This window comes from Necator americanus, chromosome I (genome assembly GCF_031761385.1).
Source record: "Necator americanus strain Aroian chromosome I, whole genome shotgun sequence".
NCBI classification, from domain to species: Eukaryota; Metazoa; Nematoda; class Chromadorea; order Rhabditida; family Ancylostomatidae; genus Necator; species Necator americanus.
Genome location: NC_087371.1, coordinates 23,318,176 through 23,338,876, shown reverse-complemented (window position 1 = coordinate 23,338,876; position 20,701 = coordinate 23,318,176). Strand labels below are relative to the sequence as shown.

The following is a 20,701-nucleotide window of genomic DNA, read 5'->3' as shown; positions in this document are numbered from 1 at the left end:
AAAACAACAAATAATAGAACGTCTTCCACACATGTACCGCTGACATATCGATGATTGCTTTATTGTGACATCAACACACTCCGAAATGGTTGAATGCTTTAGAATTTCGAATGAGCTATCGCAGTACATAAAACTTACTCGAGAACAACCAAACGATGGATGGCTACCTTATTTAAATACTACTTAAATACTCATAAACGCAACCCTGGCTCACCCCGTTGGCATGAAAAAGACAGTTGTCTGAAATATGGTCGAGAGCCACGGCATTGTGGACAAGAGATAGAAAACGTGAGGAATCATTAAGACTAGCCATAAACATAGCTAATTTAAACGGTTACACAAGATTTAGACCCAAAACCCAATCTTGAACTTCAACAAAAGGAACAATGAGGATCCAACGTGAAGGTAGAACTTCCCTGTGCATCCCTTTTGCCCCCGATTCCTTAACTGCTGTGATAAACGGGGTTCTTTTACGAGTTGCATGGTGATGTTGCATTAGTGAACATACCGAACGACAGTTGTGGGGAAGCGACAGTTAGTTCGTAATATACTCTACGATAGGCAATGTGTAACGGAGTGTTGAGTTGCTTGTCCATTCGGTCAAACTGGAGATTACACGAAAGTCGGAGTAATCATACAATGCTATTTACGTTGGAGAAACTGGAAGAATGCTGGGAGTGCGTATCAAAGAGCATTTGGCTGGTAAAAGGCGTGGAAGCACGATTACACCAATAGGGCGCCACAAGATTGAGCAACATGATGGAAGTGAGTTTGAAATGAACTGTGAATGAATCGAAACGATACTAGCTCACGAGAAAGAAATATCTGCTAGAAAAGATTTGGAAGCATCCTAGATTTCCGTCAGGAATCCATTCATGAAAAACAGAAATGAATCCTTATCAATTACTAATGATTCTATGAATTACTCTATGCAGTTCGTAGCTCTCTGTGAGCTATAAAGTTATCCTACATGCAGTTTCTATCCAGACACCAGTATTTGTGTGTTTATCTCATTCGCCTTGGGTAACAATTTCAATTTGTGCGGTTTCACTAGCCCCGCTAGTCGGTGCGATTGGTCAGTTTGTTTTCTTTTTGGAGTTCTTGCGTGCTGTACCTACAACGATGTCGAGGCTTGGCAAGGAGAGAGGAGGAGTTTGATGGGATATGCATAGCATCAAACACTTCGATCCATTTCAAGGCTTTTGATAAAGAGTTGTCGATACGCAAAGTCAGTAATAAAGTTTCACCACAACCTCGTTGGCGTAACAAGAAAACATAAGTGTCCTAGTAGTGTGCTAATGGTTGTTCCCACAACTAAGGTGAGAACTTCATGTGGACGTTGTGTTAGGATCTGCCGAGCGGTACCAACTGGTGGTACCTACCTACTTCTCGGCCTTTTGGCTAAGAACAAAGTTTAGTTTCTACCCTTACCAAACTAACTTTCGGCAGAAATTCCAATGAATGTTGATAATATTAATTGATTTTTGGGACCGGATGAAGTTGAGGGCTTGCTAGCACTTAGTCACGGATCGGCCCCGCGTTACACTGACCAATCTGCAATGGGAGGAAAATGAGCAGAATCCTATGGTATCATGAACATCACATTATTCTTTCTCATTCGTTTTCCACCCATGCAACTGTTTGCAACCGTGTGAGAGCTGAAATCCATACAAGCTCAAATACATGCGCGAAAAATCCAGGAAATGCCAGAACATGCGCGGTAAATTCTCTGCTCAGTCCAGTCTTCTTCTTTTCTCCTTTTCTCTTTTTCCAAAAATATCTTCCTACTCCTTGAAGAAAATATTTGGGACAAACGAAAAGGTTGTAGGAAGAACTGGATCTCCTAACTACGCAGAATTTTCCAGATTCAAGGATCATTGAAAAGTTAAAATTTTCTTTCGTAGGACTTTTTCCTCCTACTGTTTCACATCTGTCTACGAAAGCTCTATTTGCTACATTCCGAAAGTGAAGTACTTTTTCCCCGGTTGCGAAATATTCGACCATATATCGTGCGTAAATCTGATAAGGGCCGTTATCCGCGAAGAGTCATGTTTTGTCGACCTAGAAAATATTGATTTTCTTTATGCGCAATTTATACACTGAAAAGAACGCTTGCTCGTTTATTTACATGATTATTGGTTTTTTTAAAGTAAACTAAATGCACTACAAGTGGAGCAATAAAAGGACAGTTGTATAATTTCTATTAGAACAAGGACGAAGTTTTTTTTAGAATGTTCATGAGTTCACAAAGGAGTGGTTCTGTTGTTGTGTGGTGACAGCTCACATTTGTAACGTTTACGATCCTCTTTTTAGATTCTCGATCGAGATGATAGCCTGGATTTGAATAATAAGCGATCTGCAGTCCGTTCATTGAATATTACTATTGTTGTAGTTATCAATGACGAACGTCAGATGGACGAGTACAGGTATACTGGTTACCTACTTCATTGTTCCTCAAGTAACAATTCGTCTACTACTATGGAAAAGTCAAAGTCGCTCCAGCTTTCTCAAAGGAAATCCTTTTCGAATGTGTATCAAAAGTCAATTGCTCAGAAACGGTCATTATCTTCTTCTCCCAGCAGTTCTGATTAGTGAGACACTCGAAAAGTTTCTAATATTCAAAGTTTTGTAGTTCCCGCACTGATCCGTCCAACAGTAAAGGTGCTCCCAAAATTATCACGTGATATTTTCTTGACAAAGACAGAGACAATAATGTCTTTCAAACAGCTACAATTGAAAACTTTCAAGCCCGGTTAGCTCAGTCGGTAGAGCACCAGACTCTTAATCTGGCTGTCGCGGGTTCGAGCCCCGCATCGGGCTTGCTTTTTTGGTGGACAGTTCGTTGTATTGTGGTTCCGCTCAATATTGACTCTTTGGTGAAGTTGTTTTGTTGAGTTTCAGTGACAACTTTTCTGGAATTCCAACTAAAATTCTTAGTGTTAAATTGATCGTTTAACCGATTGTTCTTCAGCTCCACTTAAATGCAGCGTACCACGAAATTGACTTACTTAGGAAACCTGACGGAAAATGTAGAGTCCAGGGTGTAGATTAGAAATACGGGCGTACCTCCAACCAATTTCCTTTAATCATTCTCCTCCCCCTCCTCCTGAAAAACAGTGCGGGAAACGACGTTCATCTTCATGAGGTAGGTTGGAACGCACACTATTGTGCACTCGCCGCATCCACGAAAGGGTGGCACATCCTAACGCAATTTGTGGGGACAAACGTCGGTCCCACGCTTTTTTTCATGACGATTAGGCAGGATTTAGTGGGAGCATGGTCTTACCTCTAATCTTCACCTACGGATTCCACGTCTTTTATTAGGTTTTCATACTTCGCCGATTTCGTGACACCCTGCCTTTAACTGGATTCTCCTGAACCACATTAGAAACTACTGCTTTTGTGATTATTTCCTTACGTCTACCCTTTTGAATGGGAGAATTACGAAATATTGATGGTAAAGTATTGAAATTTTGATCCTAATTCTCAGTACCAAACTTTTGACTCGCTCCAGATATCTGGAATTATCCGCTACTTTGCTTGCGCTCAAAATTTCAAGAAACTATGGATTTTCTGTGATTACTTCTTTGGAATCCTCATTTTATTGTATTGGTAATTCACTCTATACAGAAATCTTTTTCACATATGTTAGGAAGTTCTCCAGAAACTTCAAGCATACAGTGGCAACTCAAGCGCGCTGTGACAGACAACTGGAGGGGCTATGAACCTAGTGACTAAAAAAACTGCGAATTAACCATAAATTGAAGCATTTTTAAAGACAGTGTATGAAGGGGACTGGAACGAAAAGGAAAAAATAGGTGGTACTAGCAAGTCAAGCGTTTTTTATTCGGTTTAGTCAAAGCAGGCGGGCGGTTTCTCACCGCACTACTGTAAACCTGTCGGAAGACCAGTGAAATGCAGCATGGTTTCTGCGGATTGAACAAATGTGAAATCAGACGATGAGTAGCGACAATTCACACGTTTTGTGATGACTTAAGGCACCACAAAAAATCAACCAGTGCGAAATTGTTGTTGTCCATTCTTAAGTGAACAGTTTTTTTTTAAATACAGATTTGTGGTTTTTGGTGCTATTAATTTATCTTTACATGTCAGATGTTAGAGCTTTCACGCGGTCTTTCAGTTCTTGCTGTCTTTTGTGTTGTGAAAATAGCTGTGTGGTTCATGGGAAGATGAAATTCAGAGATCTCATTCGTTGTCACCCATCGTCTGATTTCACCTTTTTTGTGATGTGGGGAGTATGATCTTGAAAAGTTTCAGTTACTAGAGACATTCTATTACGAGTTCGATGTTGAATTCCCTTCATGGATATATGAGGGTGGGATGCAGTTAACGAATATAACCGTGATCACGCTCAATTCCTCTTCGTAATTCAGGAAAAGGCGTCTGAAACAGCATCGATTGCATCTGTGCCCCGACGATGCAACTTACTACGCGGAGGGGAGAACCGGTGCAGCCTGGATTGTTTCTCACGCCTTTCTCTGAAATAGTTGGTTTTGAGGAGGGAACTCGGCGTGATCATGCTTATAATCAACACCCCTATCTCACCTTTTTTTCGGGGAAAGATCGGAACACGGTCAGTTTCGGGAAATGCTGTCTTTAAACATGTGTAATTGGCCAAGACTTTGTAAAACATCTATCTAAGAGGGTTTTTAAAGGAATTATCCAAAATGTCCTGTTTAGTAGCTACGGTTTCAGATTTGCACTGGACACGGTACGGTGCTATTCGTTCATGCACAACTATCCTTTTCGAATTGTGAAAGGCGACGAATATCAACACTGTCGTCATCAAGATGTATGTGCTTATTTCGTACTTTGAGATTTGTAATGGACACCGAATGTGTTTAACCGGGCAGACGGGAGGGCCTTCAGGAACAAGGAGTGTATGTCAAACGGACGGCGGGCGCAAAACACTGAATCGCCTGAACACATTGGATGCCGACATTTAGTATTCCTAATACTTGATGAATTACAACATTTTTGACATCATAATTTCTTCCTTACGTTCACATAGGTTCTGTGACTGTGCGCCTAGTTCATAAAGAGAGCAAAACAACTTGTGTTTCAGATGATGTTTCGTCGTCATTGCGTCGTCGCTGAGGTACTCCAGACTACTGATTGGGTGCTTTTCATCGATGCTGACATTGGAGTTGTGAATCCAACCAGGTATAGAGAAGAATAGGCTACTACCACTAAAGGGTGGAGCAAATAAAAGTTGCCCGGGGGGAAGAGTTCCAAGGTACAAAGAAACACGTCAGAGGAAAGAAGATAGTTCGCTAACCTGCTAATAGGAGATGTTAAGACCATTCATCTCTCTGCACCTTTGAGCCCTGGTCAGCAACTTGCGGAAGGCAGATCGAAGCTGGACTGCTGGAATGGCTGCAGTCTCATCAGAAATTCTCCTGCAGTTCCTGAAAACTATGAAGGCTGTTGCAATACACATTAGCACTTAGCACCTTAACACTGGTCAGCTAGGGCCGATATCAGAGTGAACCTCTGCTCTGGAAACAACTCTGAGAAGAGTGAAGATCGCTTGGATGTGATCCACGGTTCGGCAGGATGTATGAGCCTACTCGCCTGGGCCACTTTCATTTGCAACAGCTACTACGGTATAAACAGGTTAGCGAACTGTATCTTTTCCTTTGATGTGTTTCTTTGTAATCTGGAACTCCTTTCCCCAGACCACTTTTATTTGCCCCACCCGTTATAACTGCAGAATTCTATAATTCGTAAGGTCATTATTTCTCTTCTTTTCTTCCATGACATTCGGCAAAGGGTTGCGCAGAAGTACAAAAAACTGGTGAACTACGTGACACATAGTTAACAAAATCAAGATGCTATAGAGCTAGCAGTAGAAAACTCATATAACAGCATAGGAATATTTGTAGATTGCGAATAACCATGATTTCAGGTTAATAGAGGAATACGTGGACACCCGTTTCGACATCACCTTTTACGATCGATTTTGTAGTTGGGAAGTAGCCATGGGTTCTTATATTGTGAAGAACACAAAATTCTCCAGAACCTTCCTTATGAATTTCGCAAACTTCGAGAGGCAGCTGCCAGATTCATTTCATGGCAGCGATAATGGCGCCATTCATGTGAGATTTTGCATTATTTGAAGAAGAGTGGAAAATAGGAGATCCAATACATTTAACCTGCTGAAAATGTCAACAGTAAATCATTGAGTGAAGAAACAGTTGCGTATAACACCGAAGTTTTCTTTCTCGACTCTCTTTTTCACAGCTATGAAGTTTCCATTTTTTTCTCCTTACCTTCTTTCTTAAAAAAAAAAACCATCATGCCTACTCTCGTACCATAAAGAAAACGACGTAGATTAGACAGCACCCATTAGAAACATGTGATCTGTTCATTGATCCTTCTACCTATGTGTCAAATCTGCGGTCCAACCTGAACTCTGAACTACTATTTGTGACATATGTATGATAGAGCTATAGTCGGGCCAAAACGACATGAAGCACGTGGGGTTTGTGACATATGTATGATGGAGTACGGACCAGGAAGAAGCATAGCGATGCGGATTCCTTCACAAAGTGCATCCAGGATGCTGCAAAGGAAACGCTCCCGATTCTATTGCCAAGGAAAAGTTTGTCTTTGCATCTGTGGAAACAAAATCCACATACAATTCTGTATGTGTCGCGCGCAGCACTGGTGACTTCAACCAGGAAAAGCGTCTTAGAAGGAAGCTGCGTCGTCAACTGCAACAAGACCGCGATAACGAGTGGACGTCAAGAGCGATGGAGTTTGAGAAGGCGTGGGAGGACAGGAACCCGCGGAAAGCCTATGCTCTACTAAAGCAATATAGCGGCAAAATGAAAAGATGTTCCCATGTCCTCAACACTGCTAATGGGGTAGCTGTCGGTGAAGCAACCCTTCCAATTTGGAAGGAACACTTCAAGACCTTGCTGAACCGGCTAACACCGTCAGCTCCTGAACTTGAACACGTTCATAGACCGACATACGCGGTTAACGAGGAGCCACCGACCGTGTCGGAGGTCCTGGTCTGTATTCAAAAAATGAAGAATGGAAAATCTGGTGGAGACGACGGGATTAGCGCAAAAATGCTAAAATATCTTCCTCCGTCTGGGATTCGTGAGATGACAGAGATCATCCGTTCAATATGGATAGACGAAAGGATACCTGATTCGTGGAGACACGCTATCATAATTCCCCTCCACAAGAAGTTATCCGTCACGGACCCCAGGAATTATCGAGGAATCTCTTTGCTGCGTGTTATGTACAAGGTATTGGAGCGCATTATCCTGGACCGACTCATTAAACATCGCGAAGAAACAACGCGCGACGAGCAAGCTGGCTTTCGTCCTGGCCGATCTACGATTGACCAGGTGTTCATCGTCAGGAGAGTGATCAAAATCTGGCAGCGGTATTCGAAGCCAATGCAACTAGCGTTTCTGGACTTTGAAGCCGCGTTCGACTCTCCTCACCGAGGCCGTCTTCTCAACGCGCTGAGCGCCGATGGAGTACCAGGAAAGTTCGTTCGCTTGCTTGATGACATGAATCAATGAACAACTGCTGCAGTTCGAACACCAAACACGATGTACAACACCGTTCGAAGTGGTAACTGGAGTAAGACAAGGGGCAGTGGCAGGACTTTTCTTGTTCAATTTCGCAGTCGACGACATTATGCGAAGAACAGTCGACCAGTGTCCTGCCGACATTGTCTTAGCACCATCTGGGTGCCCCTTGACTGACCTCGAGTACGCCGACGATGTTGTTATATTCGCGGAAAGCAGTACGAAACTTCAACATGTTGTCAACCTTGTATCGAAGCTGGCTGCAGCCTATGGACTACGCCTACGCCCTGATAAATGCAAGCAGATGTGGATCTCTTCGAGACCACGAACGGGAATCAGGGTGGACGGACAACCGATAGAACTCGTCGATGAGTTCTTTTATCTAGGCTGTACGCTGAAAAACAACGGCAGCTACGAGAGATATGTTCAGCAAAGATGCGCTAAGGCCACTTCTGCATTTAACTCCTTAACGAAATGCCTGTGGTCGACCCCCATCACCAACGAAGTCAAGCTGTGAGTCTACCTATCCGCAATTCGCCCCATCATGATGTACGGATCGGAGACTTGGGCAGCACCATCAACGGTTATGGAGAGGCTTGACTGCACGGAACGAAAGCTGCTTAGGCGGCTACTTAGCTACTTTTGGCCTAGGGTATGTCACAATGAAGATCTTTACGCAGAAATTGATGTGGTATACCGGCGGATGACACGTGGAAAACATCAACATCTTGCACCGCCATCGAAAGTGGCTAAAGTAAATCGTCTTCGCTTCTTTGGTCATATATTAAGGAGATCGGCAGATCGCCTTGTTCAACGAGTTCTGAGGAGTTCGTCGGGTTCGAGCTGGAAGAAGCCACCTGGCCGAAAACGGAAGTTCTGGACTGAGGCGGTGAAAGAGGACCTGAGAACACTCGGCGTGGATAGGCAGTTCAGGCGAGACGTAAGGTTTCGCAGAATATGGAATAGCGACGAATGGATTGATTCTGTGCAAGCTCTCGCAGAAGATCGAGAAGGTTGGGCAGAGCTGTGTTCAAGGACGGCACACCTCGGCGAAGATGCGGGTAATCGCGTCAGGCGATGACATCAGCCCGCCGATTAAGACAAGTAAGTCAAGTATGATAGAGCTATCACCTTGATCACCTTGACTCCCGTTGATCTTCGAACTGGTCGAGTGGGCGCCAATAATTCTTCCATTTGTCCCGATCGCGTGCCAGAGTAGCCCAGTGGTTCCTCCTTTCGCGTGGGACACGAAGAGCATTCTTTTTTTCTTTCAAGGACTTCGCTCGAAGATATCTGACCATCGGGGCGGGTTTTCCTTTTTGTGCGCTTTATTTCCCGGGGAACCCAGTCGCTCACGGCTCTGGTCCAACGGTTGTCATTAAAGCGCATCACGTGTCCGGCTCACCTTATTTTACTTTCCTTGGCAAACACGACGGCGTCTCTAATCTTCGATCGCTGACGTAGGAGAGAACTTCGAATTCCGTCCCTCACTTGCATGAAAGGGATCCTCTTAGCGTTTCTCTCTATCAATTGCGCGTTCAATGACGCCCCCCCCCTTTTTTTTCCTTCTTGGGAAATGCCCAGGTTTCGAAACAATATTCAAAGCAGGAAGTACGGGTGGTGTTGAAGAGATGGAGAAAGGGAGCGGGTGTTCCTGGTCTTCTTCACTACATCCTCGATGCTCTTGTACGCTCCCCAAGCCGCTCGTCTCCTCCTGCCCAGCTCGCCCAGCTCGGGGTCAGGTCGTTCATCATGTTCAGTTCCCGACCCAGATAAACGTAGCTGGTGCACTCGGATATGTTCGTTCCGTTGAGCGTGAATGGGGCATCCGAGACCCATCCGTTCCGCATGAACATCGTCTTTTGTAGATTCAGCTGAAGACCGATGCATCCACATGTTTCGTGAAACTCGGTCAGCATTCCTTCCGCTTGGCTGATGCTAGGTGTTATCAGTACGATGTCATCAGCAAAGCGCAAATGGTGTAGCTGCCGACCATCAACCTTCACTCCCATGTCGTCCCATTCCAACTTTCGCACTGCGTTCTCGAGGGTGGCTGTGAATATTTTGGGTGAAATTGTATCACCCTGTCGGACCCTATTCTTCATTTTAATGATGATGTTCTTGTAGAGGAAGTTCTGGACTGAGGCGGTGAAAGAGGACCTGAGAACACTCGGCGTGGATAGGCAGTTCAGGCGAGACGTAAGGTTTCGCAGAATATGGAATAGCGACGAATGGATTGATTCTGTGCAAGCTCTCGCAGAAGATCGAGAAGGTTGGGCAGAGCTGTGTTCAAGGACGGCACACCTCGGCGAAGATGCGGGTAATCGCGTCAGGCGATGACATCAGCCCGCCGATTAAGACAAGTAAGTCAAGTATGATAGAGCTATAGTCGGATCAAAACGACATCAAGCACGGTGGGACCACCGCGAACTGCAGCAATAAACGGTACTGGCAGGGGTCCTCACTTGATCTTAACTGCTACGCTCCATCGCACCGCTTCGAGCGCAACCGCTTATGCAGCTGTACCTTGCTTCACATCGTTTTGACTCTATTATGTGTACTGATTTTCAGGCCTACCTCCTCGAAACACTTGCTCCCGAGTCGCAAAGGGAAGCGCATGTTTGCTACTCGATTTGGCATCAGTCAACCAACTTTGATGACCTTTTTCTCTATGAAGCATGCATCCGATCAATACTGGGATCGCAACGAAATTTCGGGAAGGTGCGAATCGTGCGAAAGGTGATTCTTTCATGTTTTCGAGTTTATATACAGAAGTTTTTGAGAAATATGTGAAGGAAAGTAAGCGTAAAGGAATGTTTCCATGTTTGTATAAGTTTGAAAGGGCGGGTTTAGGATAGCAGTTAGAGGTCCGCTTCCTGCACGATCGATCTGAGGTTCGAATCCGCCCAAGTGCTCACCAAGCCTTTCATCCCTCCGGAGTCGATCAATTGGTATTCGATCAGATCATAGCATCCTAAGCGGATTGATTAATGCCAGACACCTTATCCTTTATCCTTTATAAATTTGAAATGACTTCGCTGCATAGCAGAAGGACCTTGGCAAATGTTGTTCATGTGTTCACGTGCGCAGTTGTGTATGCGGCTTCTATCGAGGCGCTTCGGTGGAGCGCAGCGGCTGGTGAAATCCTTGCTGGCACCACGCATCGCTGCAGTTAGCGATGGTTCCACCTCGGTTCCAACTGCTGTTTCCACCGCACAGTTTCGAGTGCGTACCCAAATGCACCGTGTTTCATGTAATTTTGACCCGACTAATGATATAACAAATATAATAAAGGATAAAGTGAATAAAGTGTTTGGCATTAATCACTCCGGTTGGGATGCGCCACCACGTTTACTCCAATTCAGAGTCGTTTGAGGTTTACGAACGTGTAACTGGCCTATACAATGACTTGCGGGGGCTAGTCGATGTGTCAAGTCAGTGTTTTTATCCTCCCAGACAAGTTTCTACCAATTTATCGAGAGAAGAAAAGCTTGGTGAGCACTAGAACGGATTCGAACAATCATGGAGTCAGTCACAGAACCTCTTACCGACTGCGCTACACTCCCACGCTACACTCGATGCACTCCCTCCAACCTAATATAAAATATAAAATAAATATAATATAGGGAATGATTCACAGAACAAATAGGTGACAAAAAATAACTTTATTTCCAATGCAGCAACTAATTCCGAGCTTTCTTTCTGTATTCTTTCGAAATTTTTGTACACAGTTAGATCCTCGTAGTGCTAATACATTAAATCATTTTTGCTTCGTATATTTCATGTTTTCCTTGCAGGGAACTGGTTGGGTTCGTGACATTTGGATAACCAACAGCATGTGGAGCTTAGAACGGGACTTCATGCTACACGGAATGAAAGAAAGTGACCGTTCAACGATCCCGGATGGGCTGTTCTCTTGGCTGAGGTAACCAGAACGATACTTCTTTCTCTGTTTACAATCTTTCGTGATAAAATACCCGATTTTCTGCACTTATGGGTATCTTGCAAACACTATCGCTTCGAGAAAAGAACACAATTTGTTGTGATGTGCTACATTTAAACCAATATAAAGTAGGACCGCGTAAGATCGATGATGATCGAATGATCTACGACCTTTTTCAGCAAAGGGGCACAGTTTTTGGGGTGTTACTGAAATGTTAACGGTTGTAGCAGAGTGATATAACGATCTAAAACGATCTGAAATTCGGTGGAGTTTCGTTAGCGCTGCGCTTGCAGCAAGGTTGGACCGTAATTGGGATCGAGGATCGCCCCTCGATCCCAAGCGCTACGCTCCACCGCGTCGCTTCGGGCGAAGCCGCTAACGCAACTGCACCCAGCTTTAGTTCGTTTTGATCCGAGGTTCTGCTGCTACTGCTGCTCGATAGTTTGGGGCCGTCAGGCCAGCGAAACCTTTCACCGCTCTGGGATCAAGACACTGTCTTCATCTACTTGGCTACCCCACTCAAAGTCACTATGTAGATTTTCGTCTTTTGATCTGAAATGATTCTGAATTGAAGTCGAATGTTGTATTGATGCACCTCAAAGGAACTGATCAACACTAAATAATTTTTGCCTTTATGTTTTGATGCAGTTGACTCTTCTTTTCAGATTTCGTTAGATATACTTGTGAAGTTTGAAGCTTTTGTTCTAGGTCACGAATATCTTCGCGATTCACTTGGTATCCTCCTCTAACAAAGGATCTGGATTTGAAACGTATGCATTGTTTCTTTTAGTGATTCAATCGTGAACTTTTTCTTGTTTTCGGTTTATGGACTGCACTTAGCGAAACTGACGACATTAGGATCTCCCGTGGACAATATGGGGTTGGAAGTGAAGTTTGCGCCTATAGGCGTATCTACACTCAACACCCTCTAATCGTTCTGAAAAAAGGTGCAGAAAAATCCTCCGGTACATTCTAACACGCCACCCTCGTATACGTCCCACGTCCGCGAGCCGTTTCCAGTACGATTGGGGGGAAGGGGGAGGAGGATTTAGCGAGAAAAATACTCGCTATCTACACATTGGAAGCTATACTGTCCAGGAGAGATCCCAGCGTCGTCAATCGTTGTGATATGCCTTAGTTTGACTGTGCTATTCATTTTTGATTCTTTAAGAGTGTCCAACTGGGAACGTGGAATGGCACTACGACACGCGGTTACGGGTACCACGAGCGACCATTGAGGAACAACTACGAGAGATCGCGCGAGTCGTCGAGAAGGAACGTTGGAGCGCACTGGGTCGGGTGAAGGACTACTTGTGACGGATGTGTTCAGAATCCGCGTCATCTATGTTCAGCCGGGTGGACGCGACGTGTCCAGAGCAGCTCTTCCTCTGCTTGCTGCGGTGTGTCTTCCATCTGCTGTGCCCCAGTCGAGGGCTGCATTGAGTGTACTCGGTGGAGCCGACTGTGCACACCCTCGTAAAATTTTGTCTGTCTGTATACTGCTGTTGTCACTACTTCTTGGTTGTAATGATATCGTGAGCACTACATTGAGCGCTACATTTCTTCATTTCACACTATTTTACAATTCATGAAATGACGTCAACGAACGCTCGCCACTGAATTCAAATGTTTTATTATGATAGAGCACCGTGTGTCTGGTGTGTTTCCGTTCCTTAGTCTTTCAAATCGCACGAGCTCCGAGATTCCTATCTGGTTCAGGGAGCTTTCCATTACTTTTTGTTGTACATTGTTGTTTTCATGTTGTCAATTCGCGTGCTATTGATCTCGTAACGTAACTGTGTTCAGAAATAAATAGGATTGTTGCGTCGAAGCCGAACACACAATCGATTTCCCCTTTATTCATGCACTTCATCATCAAATTCGAGAAATCTCTCACATTTTCGGAACTACCGCCTTTGAATCGTTCTTCATATAAAAACCTGCTCGAGTAGGACCGAACAGCTACACGTACTATTTAGAAATATGATTTTTTCTGGCCTTTTTTAGCTTTGTATATATGTATTCACTTAGTACACGCAGTGCTCTCGAATTATGTTGTATTATTCAGCAGTTTTTGAGTGACCTGCTGTCGGCCAGACAAATTTGTCCGCCTGACGTTACCAGTAGAAATATTGTTGTAAGGACAATTTACACTTAATCCAAATATATGTAGATTCTCTCAAACTTTGCAGAAAAAAGAATAGTAATCCGTCCTCAGTTTCTTTTCATAGAAAAGGAAGCGAAGGGGCGAATTCGTTTGAAATTTTTGGTACTGAGTTGGTATGCATTACTTACATGTATGTTTGTTGTTTTTCCTGTTTTATTGCTCAGATTTTTATAAACAGCCACTTGTTGTATTACTATGTCTCAGCTAATCTGCAAAAGATCTGCAGATTGTAAAGATGGATAGGACGCAGAATACAATTTCCGTATATTGTTATATCCATTAATCGGGCATTTGTTGCGAGTTTTAGCGTCCACCGTCAACATTGCCTGTAAACAACTGTGCATAATGAAGGAGAGGCAGCCTACACGTCTGATGCGACTCCAGTGTGGAAGTTACGATACTTTACATGAGAGAGATTTTTTTGGAAGTGTTAAGAACTTGCAGACTCTCAACACGAAGCTTCTCTTGCGAATGTGTTGTGAAATTTGCTATATTCCTTTCTTAACTGAAACTTGAAAAATTGTGTCCCACTTCTTTTTGATTCTCTAGTTTTTATAAGCGCCTTGAGGGTATTCTTAAACACCACAAACTCATTTTCGTCCTGTTTGTCGTTTTCTAAGTGCTTTTTTCTGCTGTTTACTCCAGAAATATTGTATACACAATGCAGTTGTTCATTCCTGCTCTAAAATTACAAGTGAGTGTACATCATTGACATCTTTCTGAAATACTCAAGAGCTCAGGATCGTCCTTAATTTTTTTTGAGTTACTTCTGAAAGATTAACTTAAACTGTGGAAAACACACGTTCCTGCATTCCAGCTAGGGGTGGGTGTAAGAATTTTGACTGATACACTGCTTGGTCGATGATTCGAAACCGTCCCAGAACCAACCGAACCTTTTGTCCTTCGAGGTCGATAGATTGGTGCCAGATTTGTATAGGAGGATTTAAAAAACACTAAATTCATGCATCGGCTCGCCCCCGCAGTTCACTGTATAGGCCAGCACACGTTTGCAAACTTTTACGATTCCAAATTCTAGTCGTACTCGTTGACGTATTTCAAGCGAATTCATACGCTAGAGATTATCTTTACTCTAGAACAATTTCGTGGAAAGATTAAGCATAATGTGCATAATCCTCTTAGTAAGTTCCTGATTCCTCAACATCCTTCTTTCCTTTCTCTTTCGTCCCTTATTCAGAGAAAGCTTCCAACTTTTTGCAATGCCTATTAGGTGCAACGCCGCTGAAAAGACTAGCTGCAAGCTTAGTATTTAGGATGGTTAATGGGTTGCTCACATTGAAAGCATTAGCTGACTAGTACTAGCACATTAGGAACAAATGGGCCCTTGTTGCTGGATCGTGGAATTCCTCGTGCTTGCTGTGTATCCATCTTAGTGCATCATTATTGAATTCATTACTTCTTTAAGCTCCATAACTAAATCTCAAGCACATAAAGTGTTCCTGTTCATGTGGCTACATGTGTCCTTAAATTCAGCGTTCAGAGGGATTTTTGATGTTTAGTTTCGATGTTTTTGATGTTTTTCGGCAAGGGCAAGTACGTGGGTCGAGACGTTTGCAACTTACAAGGATCACTTCAGAAAATGAGCGACCACAACTCCGATTTGAAGAATTTGAAGCGTCATCCGTCGCTGTCGAGCTTGAGCAGTGGATTATTTTACGACGCTGTTCGGTTATTCGGTTAAATGACCGTTCACAGAAATAATCTTTTTTCCTTAGTGACATAACGTAAGCGCATGCGAACTGCTGCCTCTGAGTGCCGTTGCAGTCTCCAATCTTTGGATTTGAGGACTTACTTCTGGAGAGACCTCTACCATCAAAATTTTCGGTGGAATTTTTTTGTCTATAATTCTAGCATGGAAGAGGTGTATATAGATTTGTACTATTGTTAGCCGTTCCTAGCGTAACACCGCTGCTAACGTGAGAATACGTTCGGAACGGATTAATCCATCGAAACTGTCAGAATCAGTGGGAATGGGCAAGATTAATTTTTGAAAACTGGCAGGACCGCGAGCCTCCGTGTTCAAATATTCAAATATGTCTTAGAATTTGATTTTCTCAAATTTTGGAGTTCCTATATTTTTCATTCGAAGACAAAACATACAAGTGGTGCTTCACGAGGAAGGTGGTGGTGGTGCAAGAAGTTGGGCGTGTCTTTGACACTGTCTGCTTTTATTATTGACGAACAGATTTTTGAAGATTGTGAAAAATTTCCTCCGCTTCCTTCCTTCTTGAAGACGTCCTTCTTTACGAAACATTACGATTGAACAGCTTTTTCTGATCTACCGAAATAACTCAAATGGTGGCCTCTACACTTCACATTTGGCTTTGCGCCATCAACATGTTCGTATTGCATAGGTTCGGAGAAATCCAGAATCGCACCGCTTACTTGACTTACTCGGCGGCTTGGCATTATCGCCTGAGGCGATTGCCCGCATCTTCGCCCAGAAGCATCGGCCCTGAACACAACTCCGGCTAATTTTCTCGATCTACATCAAGAGCTCAAACAGAATCCATCCACTGTTTCACACCAGGCTCACCTGCTTATTGGCACCGAATGAGCCGAGTACCCTCGGGTCAACAACATCCAGCAGTTCAGCGCAACAAAATGGAGTGTTGTTAAGGACCATGGTCCCTATACGTAATTGGCCTATTTGGGTTGGGCTTCGGCAGTGAGCTGGACACCACTCACCTTTTTGTAGTGTCTGGGTAGCTTCTGACATATAACTGTCCAAGTGATGCAGGTCGCATGTGCCCAGAAGTACACTCGAACGCCTGATTGCATTTGGTACAGGCAGGGGCAGCGGAACAAGTAGCAGGCGGACTCTTTGGGGATATAAACATTATGCTATAAATGTATATTTCTATTTCGAATGTTGCTGCTTTGTTCCCTTTTTCGGGGAGCACATGAAATTTTTGTGATTTCGCAATGGTCGTGACGACTTTTCTGATCAGCAACAGCGACGCAGTAGGAAAAGTGAAAGTAGTGGTAGATGATCGTGATTGCGCAAAATTACCGGAGCTACAGAGTCCACCAATGCTGCAGCATTTAGTGTTAATTTCTACATGTCCTGATTGGAATTCAGGTCCCCCCTGGAATTTTTTAAAAATATATTGAGGGAATGAGAATAACACAAATATATGTCATTCTATTAATGACATGGATGAATATTGAAGGTGTAAGAAGGATGAATCGCCGGTGGGTGACTACAGCAGTAAAAGCTTCAAACGTTCATACATATTTCGCTTTGAAAAGGTGTTATTTTAAATTTTTCCGTGTACACATCTGTTATGCATGGATTTTGGAAGGTCCTCATATTTGCTCAACATTGCCACACAAAAGCATTCGTTTGAAAATCAACGTCACATGATGAAATTATTCACTTCGTACGAATTTCATTTTCAAAATGATATCCTATTTACGTTCGCTACAGCAGACGCAATGTCTAGAACTACATTTGAGTCATTGGATTTCGTTGACGGTTTCATTGTGAATGGTCAATAATTAAAAATTCTGTTTTCTGCTCACTCTCTTGCCTACCTCACTCTTTTATAGTTTAAATTGTGAACAAGTCGTGAATTTTAGTTAGATAGATTTTTTGGTGCGTTTTAGTCTCAGTTTTAAAACTTGGTTGTCAAGTTTTTAGTATACCTTGCGACGTCACTCCTCAACAAAAGAAAAAGAGAAAAAACTGTAATGTTATGATGTAAAATTTCTTCATTTGGCCAAACCCTTACCTTACCTTACCTTAGCTCTAACCTTAGCCTTACCTGAACTAGATCGACCCTTTCTTTAATATTAAGGAAAAGTAAGACTGCTGATGGAAATTCCTATCCAGCACGAATTTTTTCTTATCAGCATATCACCATTGCCAGAGGTCTCCCAGTCGTGCAGAGAAAGCTGGCGTGAAGACTTTAGAGATCAGCGTTCTACAAAAAGAACTCCTTACCGGCTCTGTGGCATGGGAGCACATTCCGGAGCATGTTTTGCTGTTCGTGGTGATCACATACCTTATTTAGAACCATGTTACGTATGTTTTAAAGGCATCACCCCACGAATCTGAGGTGGCACGGATTTCAGGTGGAATATTCTTATACTGGGTCGTAGATTATGGAGAGGAGGGTGATTCCGTCCATTTTTTTTCTTATTGCTGTAAAAAACGGTCCGAAGATGCTGCGCGTGCACATGGCTGGCGCGCCCCAATCGAACTCTACGATCCACTGTACGAATACTCCACCTGAAATCCGTACCACCTCAGATTCGTGGGGTGATGCGTTTAATGTTCAGGTGACCAGCATAAGTCGCGATGACTTCAGTGCAATTTTTCCTTTTGAATTAAAGTGTCACTTCTGTTCATCTCACTGCGCGTTTCTTTCAGTTACCTTCTGTGCCATACTGTAGCAGTTCTTTCTATGTGTGGTACGAGTTCCATCGACTGCGTTACTTGCATTTGGACTCTCTTCCTTAAATTTTGCACATTAGAGTATAACACTATCTCTACAACAGCAATTGTGCAGTTGTGAAACCGCAACCTATGGATTTCTCCACATTCCACTCCAGTGATTATTCCAAAACTACTTTGCTGTCAGAAATCTTTTGTGGTTTGTGTAAAAGAATCCTAGCATCGACGCTTTTCACCAGATCTAGACATTACTTGTGTCGGTAGGAAGAAAACGAAAAAAAAGCGAATGCACCATCAATAAGGAACGTAATGTATACGTTCCGGATATTGTGCTGCAATCACTGGCTGTCATAGATTGACATTTCTGCTTTGGGAGATAAGGGACCAATGATCCAGCAGTGAAATGGCGGAAATGAAACTAAATGGTAAATATATTTTTCTTTTCTAAGTAGCACTCAGTCGCCGATGAAATTCGTGTGCCAAATGGCGTCCAGTTCTGCAACGATGGTGCAGCTTTTTTATTTATTTTATTTCATTTTATTCTTTGTGTCGCCAGCAGCGGATGCTTTTCAAGAGGATCCTATATCTGAAAGAATCCAACATCCCTGAAAGTTTTAGCGAAGAGATGAAACAAAAAAAAAACTACGGCGAAATTCTTTTGCTGAATAGTCCTTTTCTTTTCTTTGCAAAACATTCTACGAAAGTCTGCAATAATAATTCTTTGCAGAATAATCATTGTCGTTCTGTTCGATTCTTTCACAAATAACTTTTTTTATGGATGGCTGAACACGGAATAACCGATAGATCATTGAAATTCAATGTCTATCGGGAACTATAAAACACGGATTACATCCGTTGTTATGTTTCTTTTTCGTCCACATTCACGATGTGATGGTTTGTAATAATTCCGTATAACGTCCTGTTGAAAACCCTTATTTTCGAAATGTTATAAAAAATGTGAATTAATATAAGGATAAGGATTTTGATGCCGATAATTCTATGAATTCGTGTCCGCGTGCATCTCCTTCCATAAATTAAATTTTTAGTGAAATCTTCGGCGTTATTCAGATTTCAGTTTTGAAGCCTGCTTTTTCACAGCCTCCAGGCATTGTGGAAGTAGTTTGATCCTGCAAATCACAGGTTTTCTCTTCTTTCATTTTCAATTTAAAGAAATTGTAATCACGTTAATCACACATCGACATCAGTGCTTGTTATTTTTTTACTTGCGTGTTTTTCTCTATCAGTAGTTTCACAAGAAAAACTTCGTCTGTTAACAGACTTACAGACTAGTAATACGCATAGTGATGCACTTTCTGGGCATGACAGCATAAACTATAAGTAAGTTAGCTGCTAGTGTACTAAGTAACTACTTTTGATGTCTATATTAGGAATGCATTTGATGTATGACATATTCCTCGCTTGCTGTGGATTTATATGGCACACATCCTCGGAATGCAATTATCCATAAATCCTGTCGGCTAATTCGTAGTCGCAGATGCGGACGATTTCTCCATAACTTCCCTAATTTAACTTCGCTCTATATGTTATGTTTTAAAATTTCGGGTGAACTCTTTCTCGAATGTAACTGCTGCACCACAGTTCGCCCAAATCTTCCTCCGATGAGAGGAAGTGGGTGTCCGAGGATTTTCAGAAAATCCTAAAATCTGTTTTTTTTTTTGCGGGATCCAAGCTCCGCTGTGCAGGGGAAACGTTCATGTTTGTATTCTGGCTGGTCTAATTACTGGTACAGTTTCTTCAAAATTTTTCTCAGTTCACTAGATTTCAATTTAAATTGCAATCTATCGTTCTCACAAATCGTGAAATGTCTAATTCCGACATTAGCGCAATTGAACTAAGGGCACTAGGGATTATAGGAATTTTTTCAAAAAGTTTGCAGCTTCGGCGCACTTTCCAAATTCAAACAATGAATTGCTCTGTATGCTAACATGTTTGGATTTTGCATTCGATTAACAACTATGTGGCCGGGATTTGCTGCTAAGCTAAGCGCTAATCCGCCAACGATGGCGGGAACGCACAGTCATCGTAGAATATCCTCGAAACAAGCAACATCCCGCCGCACATTCATAATCTGCTGTCATCACGGAGACTACTGATCCTTGTACACTCGAGACGTCCCTTCGTAATGCACCTCACACTCGGTGCAAAATCTACACTCATATTATGCATCTGTGCTCTCAGCAGCGTTTGCATCCACTACTTAGTGTATGGACCTCTGCTACAATCGCTGGCCACGCATTGCTCGGATATGATCTCTGGTCTCAAGAATTACTAACCATTCACGAATATCATGAATACTGTAAATATTTCTATTTAATTGCAACTATCGTCGCAGGAATCACTGCTGTTAGTTTTTTGCGGTACTCGAAAGTACTAACCAAGGAATTTTGTTCGGTTTTGTATGTTTTCCTCTGCGCTTCTACTTTTTTCTCCTCAGAATTATCTTTACCAAAACAGTAGCTTTGGCCGATTTCCCACGCCTTCCTTGTAATGTGGACTTTTGTAGTTTCGAGGAAAATAACTTTAAAGAGCTATCACATCGAAGGCAGCGTATCAAGAAATTGACGGTGTGTGGAGACCTG

General features: G+C 42.8%; 6 protein-coding genes across 10 annotated transcripts; 4 read left to right on the top strand and 2 right to left on the bottom strand.

Moving 5' to 3' along the window:
* Nucleotides 1-668: 668 nt before the first annotated feature.
* RB195_006600 (uncharacterized protein) lies at nucleotides 669-7,565 on the top strand (the record flags this gene model as incomplete). 2 transcript variants are annotated; one of them, XM_064179780.1, is made up of 8 exons in its annotated part: nucleotides 669-765; nucleotides 1,131-1,228; nucleotides 2,314-2,426; nucleotides 4,717-4,813; nucleotides 5,087-5,184; nucleotides 5,494-5,637; nucleotides 5,930-6,006; nucleotides 6,583-7,565. In XM_064179780.1, the coding sequence occupies 8 exons, from the start codon at nucleotides 669-671 to the stop codon at nucleotides 7,563-7,565; spliced, it is 1,707 nt and encodes a 568-aa protein (XP_064036710.1). The 2 variants fall into 2 exon arrangements, with proteins under 2 accessions (XP_064036710.1, XP_064036711.1); XM_064179779.1 differs by lacking the exons at nucleotides 669-765; nucleotides 1,131-1,228 and adding an exon at nucleotides 1,299-1,319 and having other exon boundaries at nucleotides 5,930-6,119; nucleotides 6,621-7,565.
* Nucleotides 7,566-7,683: 118 nt separating this feature from the next.
* Nucleotides 7,684-8,091, top strand: RB195_006599 (uncharacterized protein; the record flags this gene model as incomplete). Its single annotated transcript, XM_064179778.1, has 1 exon — nucleotides 7,684-8,091. The coding sequence occupies one exon, from the start codon at nucleotides 7,684-7,686 to the stop codon at nucleotides 8,089-8,091; it is 408 nt and encodes a 135-aa protein (XP_064036709.1).
* Nucleotides 8,092-8,118: 27 nt separating this feature from the next.
* RB195_006598 (uncharacterized protein) lies at nucleotides 8,119-8,655 on the top strand (the record flags this gene model as incomplete). 2 transcript variants are annotated; one of them, XM_064179776.1, is made up of 1 exon in its annotated part: nucleotides 8,119-8,655. In XM_064179776.1, the coding sequence occupies one exon, from the start codon at nucleotides 8,119-8,121 to the stop codon at nucleotides 8,653-8,655; it is 537 nt and encodes a 178-aa protein (XP_064036707.1). The 2 variants fall into 2 exon arrangements, with proteins under 2 accessions (XP_064036707.1, XP_064036708.1); XM_064179777.1 differs by having other exon boundaries at nucleotides 8,122-8,655.
* Nucleotides 8,656-9,241: 586 nt separating this feature from the next.
* Nucleotides 9,242-9,679, bottom strand: RB195_006597 (uncharacterized protein; the record flags this gene model as incomplete). Its single annotated transcript, XM_064179775.1, has 1 exon — nucleotides 9,242-9,679. The coding sequence occupies one exon, from the start codon at nucleotides 9,677-9,679 to the stop codon at nucleotides 9,242-9,244; it is 438 nt and encodes a 145-aa protein (XP_064036706.1).
* A 231-nt stretch (nucleotides 9,680-9,910) lies between these two features.
* RB195_006596 (uncharacterized protein) lies at nucleotides 9,911-12,834 on the top strand (the record flags this gene model as incomplete). 2 transcript variants are annotated; one of them, XM_064179774.1, is made up of 6 exons in its annotated part: nucleotides 9,911-9,937; nucleotides 10,146-10,313; nucleotides 10,433-10,525; nucleotides 11,372-11,499; nucleotides 12,226-12,287; nucleotides 12,689-12,834. In XM_064179774.1, 6 exons carry the CDS (start codon nucleotides 9,911-9,913, stop codon nucleotides 12,832-12,834), a joined length of 624 nt encoding a protein of 207 aa, XP_064036705.1. The 2 variants fall into 2 exon arrangements, with proteins under 2 accessions (XP_064036705.1, XP_064036704.1); XM_064179773.1 differs by lacking the exon at nucleotides 10,433-10,525.
* Nucleotides 12,835-12,865: 31 nt separating this feature from the next.
* Nucleotides 12,866-16,421, bottom strand: RB195_006595 (uncharacterized protein; the record flags this gene model as incomplete). 2 transcript variants are annotated; one of them, XM_064179772.1, is made up of 4 exons in its annotated part: nucleotides 12,866-12,990; nucleotides 16,088-16,157; nucleotides 16,239-16,333; nucleotides 16,391-16,421. In XM_064179772.1, 4 exons carry the CDS (start codon nucleotides 16,419-16,421, stop codon nucleotides 12,866-12,868), a joined length of 321 nt encoding a protein of 106 aa, XP_064036702.1. The 2 variants fall into 2 exon arrangements, with proteins under 2 accessions (XP_064036702.1, XP_064036703.1); XM_064179771.1 differs by lacking the exon at nucleotides 12,866-12,990 and having other exon boundaries at nucleotides 16,035-16,157.
* Between the last annotated feature and the right edge of the window lie 4,280 nt (nucleotides 16,422-20,701).